Source organism: Petaurus breviceps, unplaced genomic scaffold (genome assembly GCF_028583685.1).
Source record: "Petaurus breviceps papuanus isolate PSGF00001 unplaced genomic scaffold, PetGlider_PUasm1.0 138, whole genome shotgun sequence".
Taxonomy (NCBI): Eukaryota; Metazoa; Chordata; class Mammalia; order Diprotodontia; family Petauridae; genus Petaurus; species Petaurus breviceps.
In genome coordinates, this window is record NW_027185694.1 from 943,016 (window position 1) to 952,008 (window position 8,993).

The following is an 8,993-nucleotide window of genomic DNA, read 5'->3' on the forward strand; positions in this document are numbered from 1 at the left end:
TGCAACTCTTCTGGAACTTAGAATCTTTGAGAGCTGCCTGGGGATCTGAGAAGTTCAGTGAATTGCCCAAGGTCACCTTGTCATTATGTACTAGAGACAGGATTTGAACTCCAGTCTTTCTGTTTCTGAAGCAAGCTCTATAATTGTTGCCCTATATAGACCTTTTATTCCTGTTAATGACTTCATGGTAACTGGATTGCTAGGATAGTAAAAAACAAAAAATCACCACCATGCCAAGACTATCTCCATTCACTGTCAGTTTGTTTGAATGGATCTGATAAAAGTTATTTTTCCATCTGCAAACATTAAGGCCATTTGCTACTGTGTGGGGACATTCTGACCTTCATTTTGATCTAGGTTGAAATGTAAATTAGTTGGAATACTCCAACACAGATCAGTCTGCCTGAAAGAGAAGTATAAAGCCCAGGACTTCAGTGAGACATGGCTAACCATAACGATTCCTTTTATAAAATAAAGGAATTGCATGGGATGGGGGGATGGGGGTATTTGGAGGGGGGCAAGCATCTTGGAGGAAAGTGGTAAGAACTGAAAAGGAAATTAACAATACTGGGGAAGAAAATGAAAGTAGTTTATCAGATAGATGTCATTTTACGACTATGGTTTTTGGCCAAAAACCTTCAACTACATCTGGATTTCTGGACCTCAGTTTCCTCATCTGTAAAATAAAGGGTTGCACTATATTACCTCTGAAGTCTCTTTCAACTTTAGATTTGTGATCCCATGAGTCTTTTGGCTTATTTTTGTTTTGCAGATTTTCTTTAAGTTCAAAATACCAACAGGAAGGGCATAAAGCCGCACCAATTGTAAAAAATCTTTTTTTAGAAAGAAAAAAGATTCACATATTTTAAAAAAACTTCACATTGAACTTAAGTCTGAATTCATCCCAAAAGTTTGTAGATTAGGATTCAGGACATCTTGCCCTCCCCCTTCTTCCAAATGGATTCCCTTTCCAGAAGTCCTGTCAACTTTTTCAATTTGGGGAGTGACAGAATATAAATACAGAGGAGTGAGGAATGCCAGGCTCCATATATCATTTCAGGAGATAATACAGAGTTTTTGTAGTATCAATAAATATATTAGATTACTGTCTACAACATCTATGGTCTGTGCCAAAGTATCAGGCATCTGACCCCAATTTGGCTAAGACACCCTTCAGGCATAAAACTTGATATGGCATTTAGGAAATTGTACAGAATGTATCCACTCTCCATAAGTGGAGCAGGATATAGGAATAGGTACATTGGAGGATAAATTTTTTTTAACTTTTGCCTGTTAGTTCTTCCTCCCTTAAGCTTTAAGCTATAAGTTTTGGGGTCTCCAATATAGATAACCATCGCTGATAGTAAGAACCATATGAAGCCAAAATAATTCCTGTTTTCAAAGACCAGGAATGATAGAAATCTAAATAGGAATCACAGAAATCTTAAGAATTGAAAAAAGACTAGAGGAACTTTTTAACCCTTTCTTTCTCTCACCATTTCCTCAAAAAAAGGTGTTTGAAAGAGGGGGAAGAAGCCCCTCTACCACTGCATAACACACTTTAACAAGCATACTCAACATTACAGGATCAAATAACAAAATCTGACTTATAAAGCCTTTCTTAACCTGGTGCTCTCCTGCTTTCCTAGGCTTCTTATTCCTTTCTTCTATTCTATTTTTCTATTCCTTTCCACCTATTCTAAAATTCAATGGCATTGACCTCCTTAATTTTCCTCAAGATTCCCTGGCTTCCTTCAGGTTCCAGCTAAAATGTCATCTTCTGCAAGAGTCCTTTCCCAGATTTCCTTTATGCTAGTGCCTACTCTCTCAGACTACCTCTAATTTATCCTGTATCTATCCTGTTTTTTATCTGTGTCTGACTCTTTGTGACCCATTTGGAGATTTCTAGGCAAAGATACTGGAGTGGTTTGCCATTTCCTTCTTCAGCCCATTTTACAGATAAGGACATTGGGGTAAGTGATTTGCCCAGGGCCCCACAGCTAGACCTGAGGCTAGAAGAGAAGTCTTCCTGACTCCAGGCCCGAATACTATCTACTACAGCACCTAGCTGCCCCATATGCTATTTGTACATAATTGTTTATATGATGTCTCTCCTATTAGAACACAGGCTCCCTAAGGGACGAGACTGTTTTGCTTTATTAAAGCCCTAGTGCTTGGCACAATGACTGGCATATAGTAGGTGCTTAATAAATGTTTAATAATTGTTGACTTTACTTCAGTACTTCAAGGTAATTCAGGGGGAAGCATCAACCCACTTAAACAAACTGCAGAGTACCTATATGTATTATCATTGTCAATCAGTAAAATTCAAAGGTTATGAGAACATAGCATTGATGGAACAAGGCATGATAATCACTGGTTCTTTGATCATGTATAGCACAAGGAAAGTTCTATTTAAAGCTCATCTGCCAAGCTCCCAGGAGGGACTCTATGGCTGGTGAGTTCAGTTGGTTAAAACACTGTGAATGAGGTCAGAGGCTGAATTCCAGGGAAAAGGTCTGTTATTCTTGGTGTGCTCTATTACTATGGGTAACCTTCTTACTTTGGCCAGCTCACTTTGGTCACTAAGTGGAGTGTGGATAGATGAGTTTAGTCATTACTACAAATTCAACTGAGCATAATGGCATTGTGCTGGGATTCTTAAATTGGGGTCCATGGACTGCCAATGAATTCATGGATAAATTTCAGGGGGTTGCAGAACTTGAATAGGGAAAAAAATCTTACATCCTCATTCCATTATAATTAGTTTCCTTTATAACCCTGTATATTTCATTTTATTCATTTAAATGTATTATCTTAAGATGAGTTCATAAGCTTCACCACATTGCCAAAAGTGTAATGACGCAAAAATGTTTAAGAACTCTCAGGTTTAGCGGAAAGGATACGTGATTTGCATAATAAGACTGGGTTCAAATTTCTGCTACTGATTTACCCAGATAAAACTTCTAATTCTAATATTCTATGATTCTAAGATATGTCCCTCTTTACGAACCTTTTCTTGTCAGTACAATGGGAATATTACTTCATATACTACCCACCTCAGAGGGTCATTTGATAAAAAGGGCTTTTTAAATGATAGCTTAAAAATGTGGCCTGTCATAATAAATGTGGGGTATTAGATGAATTGTTCTACAGAGAACCCAGGATGTCAATAATTGTTAAGTGATTGTGCTCAGTAACAGCAATAAGAAAAGTAATGATACAGCATTTCTCTCCTTTAAATGGGTCTTAATGCAATGTAAATGATAACAATCTAGAAACTAGGCTTGTGATCTATCAGATTGTTTGTCTATAGAACTTTTCCACTCCAATGCAATGCCACAATAATCTAATGTCTTACAAAGTTCAAGAATTTAATCATTTTTATATAATTTTTAATCTGTTAATCTTAAGAAATACTAGCGTTGATAGAATATTGCCACATGACAGCAAATGATATTAATCTTGTGATAGCACATAAATCATATTTCTTGAGGATTTTCACACTGAAGTAGAGCTATCTAGATATGGCCAATATCAACTCATGCACAGTATAAGTATATGAAGGCACCTGACACACAAGGGCACCATAAGCACCAAATGGGTAGACTTCATGGCACAGGAGACGAAAGGACATTCAAAGTGATTGAGCAAGGTGAAAACTGACTTTAATGAATGGATTTCCAAAGTCATTAGGCTGTTTTAAATTCCATTGGTACTATCAAATTTTCTCATGCCTTGCCAATGTTGATCAACATTATCCATATGCCCTTGACAGTCTGTCCAATTGTTGTCCTTTATGCTGAATGACCAAGAGAAGACAAGAGTCACTCCCACCAGAATTCAGAGTTCTCCCACCAAGGTATCCTACCATGAAAACTTAGACAAAAGGGACAGGCTAAGTTTGCTGATTTGCATTACTCAATAGGTTGGCTGACTCCTTCCCATTGAGTCTACCTTGATTCCTTTTAATCTCTGGGTCTACGGATATGTAATTTAAGATTTAACTACCAGGAAGTGGACTTGTATCTTCCATGTGCTCAGAACAAACCCTTGAGATGTTTGAGCTTCAGCTTCTCCATTTCTGACAGAGAGAACAACATGCTTACTTGTTGATCAAGGTAACCTTTGAGGAAAGAACAATAAACAGCAAGAACACAAGAAACTATAAGGTATTGTGGAAAGCTCACTAGATTTGGAGTCAGAATCAGAATCACAGAGTTTCAGAATGGGAAGAAACCACTGCGGCCATCTAGGTCAACTCTCACTCTCAAAAGAATCCCCTAGACAACACACATAACAAGTGGCCATCCAGCCTTTCCTTTAAGACTACCAGTAAGAAAGAATCTGCTATATCTCAAAGCAGTCCATCATGTTCTTGGATAGATTGTTAGTTTACTGGGCCTAAATCTGCCTCTCTGCGAATTCTATCCATTTGTTCTTGGTTCTGCTTTTTGTCATCAGACAGAACAGATCTAATCCTTTTTCCTATTAGACAATCTTAATTAAGAATTACTGCCTTCCCTCCAGGGCAGCTCGGTGGTACAGTTGATACAGCACTGGACTTGGAGCCAGGAAGACTCTTCCTCCTGAGTTTAAATATGGCCTCCGACACATTAGCTGTGTGACCCTGGGCAAGTCACATAGCCCCATTTGCCTTTTGCCTCCATTTCCTTATCTGTAAAATGAGCTAGAGAAGGAAATGGCAAACCACTCCAGTATCCTTGCCAAGAAAACCCTAAATAGAGTCACAGAGTCAGACACAACTGAAAACAACTGAACAACAACCATTTCCCTTCCACCACCCCAAGTCTTCTGTTTTCTAGACTAAATATCCTTACTTACTTCAATACAACTACATATGTCATATTTTCAAGGCTCTGTCATTGAGTCAGAAGACCTGGATTTGAATCCTGTTCTACTGACTAATTGCTGAGTATCCTTAGACAAGTAACTTCAACTCTCTGGTCCTCAGCTCTAAATACTATTATGCTATGATTCCATGAAAGAGAAAAAGAGAGATCATAGCAGAATCCTAGAGCCTAGCAAAATTCCTGAAGGTGCACAAAGATCTTCACAAGAACAAAAGCTGTGTCTTATTATTTAAAAAAATAACTCAAAGTATATGTTGCATCCAAGAAAATCTCAGCATGATTTCACAATCTTTACTCATATTGCTTGTTCAATCCACTAAAGGAGCTACTCAAATTTCCCAGCATCTGAGAGGAAGAAGCTTCTTAACAGTTTAAAGTGGTTCTTCAGTATCAGAGTTTGCTGGGGTTATCCTGTTTCTCCAATCTGCCAGCACATGCAAGAGTGACTAATCAGAAATTAAAAAAAGATCCTGTTAAATTACATGAATCCTTTTGACAAACTCTTTCTCAGAAGGGGCTGCTCTTTGGGAAATATCCAGAACAAAGGCATTAGGATATTGAACCCCTTAAAGTTCTTCGGGGATGCTTCTGATGGTGTGGAGAATTTGAACTGAAATATCTGATGTGTTCCTGCTTCATAATTCTTATCTTGGTTAGAAGATAACTTCAAGTTATCAGTGCCTTCCAGATTCTGATATGAATGCCTTTCTAGCATCAGTCCATAACTATGTCTCCACAATAGCTGTTAGATTCAGGATCTGATTTTGGATTTTTCCCCTACATTAATTCCATGTATCCTAGAGTCAAAGAATGACTCTGACTAAGGTGGGGAGAAGATGATTGTGTCTAAATGATAAGAAACAAATGTTTCTTTATTTTCAGTTGTTGTGAATCTTTAGTGGTTTACTATTGTCTTTAAAATAAAGTACAGTCTCCTTTACTTGGCATTTCACTTCCATTCTTTCAGAGTCAGGCTCCAGTCTATCTTTCTAGAATTATTTCATGGTATTCCTCTTTATGTACTCTATGTTCCAGTCAAAATGGCTCATTGCTATTTCCTGACCTCAGAATTCTACCTCCTAAGATTGTAATTCGCACAGAACTGCCTGGAGGTGCCCTCCCTCCTCACCTCTGCCTCTTATATTCTTAGCTTCCTTCAGAGTTCAACTTATGGGACATCTCCAATGGGGAGACTTTCCTGATTCCCCTGGGTGCTAGTGTTCATCAAATTATCTTATACTTATCTATACAAATGTTGTACTCTACAAGGAAAATATCACCTTGACAAAAACTGCTTTATTTAAAAAAAAAGTTTTTGTTTCTTCTGCTCCTAGTATAGTGCCTTGCATTCAGTCAACAAATATCTATTAAGCCAATGAATGAAGCCACTATGTGCCTAGCACTGTAGGGGTCTAATAAATGTTTGCTGACCTAAATATCTTTCACATTTGGCTTGGTAACAAACCATTTCAGTGAAATTTCTAAAATAAAAAAGTTTGAAAAATAAACATGCAGCATTAATTTAGCTGCTTTTTTCTAAGAAATTGAAATAGAATTTTGCATATTTTTTTCTTATCATTTCCCACAATGTCCTTGGAAATTTGTTCTACAGTGTCATCACAAGAGAACCCTGTCATTGAAAGGGACATAATGTTGCAGAGGGAATGGCCTGGGTTAACCTAGGTGGCATATGAGACCTCTTCCAACTCTGAGGGACTTTGATTTTGACCCAGTGACTCCTCTACTCAAGAAGCTTCAATGTCTTCCTATTGCCTCTACTAGGACCAGTGTGATACTGCCCCTGAAAGGGTACTAGCTCAAGAGTCAGTGTCCCCTCTAACACTGCCTTACGCAACACCCTTGAGAGTTCTATCCTCCCTCTGCAGAATGGGGGGGGGGGGAATTTTGGTTTAGTTAAACACCCTTTTTTTTTTTTTTTTTTTTAAGCAATCGGGGTTAAGTAACTTGCTCAAGGTTACACGGCCAGTTATTTCTGGGTGTGGTGCTGAGTGTCTGAGCCCGGGATTCGATCTCCAGGTCGTCCCAACACTGGAGCCGGTACTCTTACTCGCTGAGCCACCTGGCCGCCCTACATATACTCTTAATTCTTTAAAAAATATAACCTCAGGCTGTTCTAGAACTGGGATGCTTAACCTAGGGTCCATGACCTTTTTAAAAAAATATTTTGATGACTGTATTTCAATATAATTAGTTTCATTTATAATCCCACATATTTTATTTTATATATTTAAAACCATTTTTTGAAGAAGGGGTTCATAGGCTTCTTCAGACTGCCAAAGGGGCTCTCGACACACAAAAACATTAAAAACCCCTGTTCTGGTGTCCCTACAGGTAGGCTTAAAAACCTACACATTGAACAAAATGTTCCTCCTTTCCCACCATTTGCACTGTCACAATGGCTAACTGTGGCAACTGAAGATTAGTTTCTTATGTGTTAAATTCCATTTTTATTCCAATTCTTACTTCCCAGTAGCCTTTTTTATTCTCTTAATCTTAGCATGACATCCTTTGGACCCTATCCTAGGAGTCTACATTGCTTTCCGGAAACCTATGTGGAAACACGTATATCTGTACATATACACATGAAATAGCGAATCTGATGAAATGTGGTTCGGGATGAAGGCGTTTAATAATATTCACATAACTGAAAATAGAATTAAAATGAACAAAATCCCAAATGCTTGAGTATTTCTCTGCTATAATGCATTACGGACCCCTAGGTATGTGTACACCACACTCTATGAGGATGGGTTCATACAGATACATACAGCAAGCACAAATAATCCAGGCTAATTTGTATGACTGCACTAGAGTTAGCGCTGACAAGGGAGGGGAAAAAAAAACAACACAATTTCGGAGGGAGCACGGCGAGTCTGAGAGGTTCGCCTTCCCTAAAGGGGAAGGTATGACAAATCTCCATCTTTCAAGGGAACCCAAGCTTTAAGTCTTTTCAGCCCAGAAGGGCTGCTTCCATTGTGCCCTGTATGCAAAGACCTTCTCAGCAGTCAAGGAGAAAGTGGCAATGGGGCCACTTGCTGACCCAAATCCTACTGGGAAACCAGCTCATGCTGTCAGATGAAGCTGCTAAGCCTAAACAGACTAGTTGGGTTAACTACAGAAGACAAGCTGCAGACTTGATGTCGCTAATATCATCACCACCATCTTGCAATCCTGATGGATCGAGGAGATTGGGCTACAGTTAAATTGGCATACTACTTGGTTGGGGATGGTCAATAGAGCACACTGTATTGTCTTTGGAAGGTAACTTCTTTTCTTGGCTATGTTAGAGAAGCTAAGGAGTGACGTCAAGGTGTTGTCTGGCCAGAATTTGCAGATAAACCATAGAACTCTTCTCCTCCATCAGGCCTGGATTTAGGCTCCTTTAATTCCTGCAGTGACACAGGAGCTTCCAAATACCAAATTATTATCAGGCGGTCTTGGGGGAACCTCTGGGCCCTGAAATAAAGTAGACAGACTTTCTATTGAAACGTGCTCTGCAGCAGTTGAGTCCTGTCTGTGCAAACTGCTAAAACCCTGGAAAACAGAGCCCTTGAACGTGGTGACAACCTAACCAAGGCCAAGCACGTTAGTGGGGTTTCCATTGTGGTACTTGTCACCTTAAGTTTAAAAACTCTTCCCTCCATTTCACATCTAGTTCTTTACTAAACAAAGTTAGGTTTAAGCATTTGGAAAAAAAATTACTCACATCCTATATAAGCATCATGATTAGCCTGGATTTTTATTGTACTAGCTGTTATTTGTTGAACTAAAGCTTAGAGTCAAGTGACCCCCTCCCATTCACACTATCCTGACATCTCACACTCTTCGCTTCTTGGTCTACAGTGACTTCCACACAGTATAATCCTGACTAAACTCTTAATGTATTCCATAAGAAAACTTATGTGTTTTCCATGGAAAGTTAATAAGAACATTCCAAAACTTATTTTCTCATTCTCTCTGTCTCTCTCTCCTCTCTCTGTCTCTGTCTCTCTGTCTCTGTCTGTCTGTCTGTCTGTCTGTCTGTCTCTCTCTCTCTCTCTCTCTCTCTCTCTCTCTCTCTCTCTCTCTCTCCTCTCCCCCTCCCTCCATCTCTCTCTC

General features: G+C 39.0%; 1 protein-coding gene across 2 annotated transcripts in view; it reads right to left on the reverse strand.

Moving 5' to 3' along the window:
* Positions 1–8,993, reverse strand: part of NTRK2 (neurotrophic receptor tyrosine kinase 2) — a 428,347-nt gene that overhangs the window by 160,403 nt on the left and 258,951 nt on the right. The window contains exon 13 of one of the 2 annotated variants that reach the window (XM_069105064.1): positions 7,576–8,351. The exons of the other annotated variant lie outside the window; for it this stretch is intronic. Within the exon in view, the coding sequence (XP_068961165.1) occupies positions 8,323–8,351 (29 nt within the window). The 3' untranslated portion in view covers positions 7,576–8,322. Of the gene's footprint in view, positions 1–7,575; positions 8,352–8,993 lie in introns of those variants that run through there. 2 annotated transcript variants of the gene reach the window in all.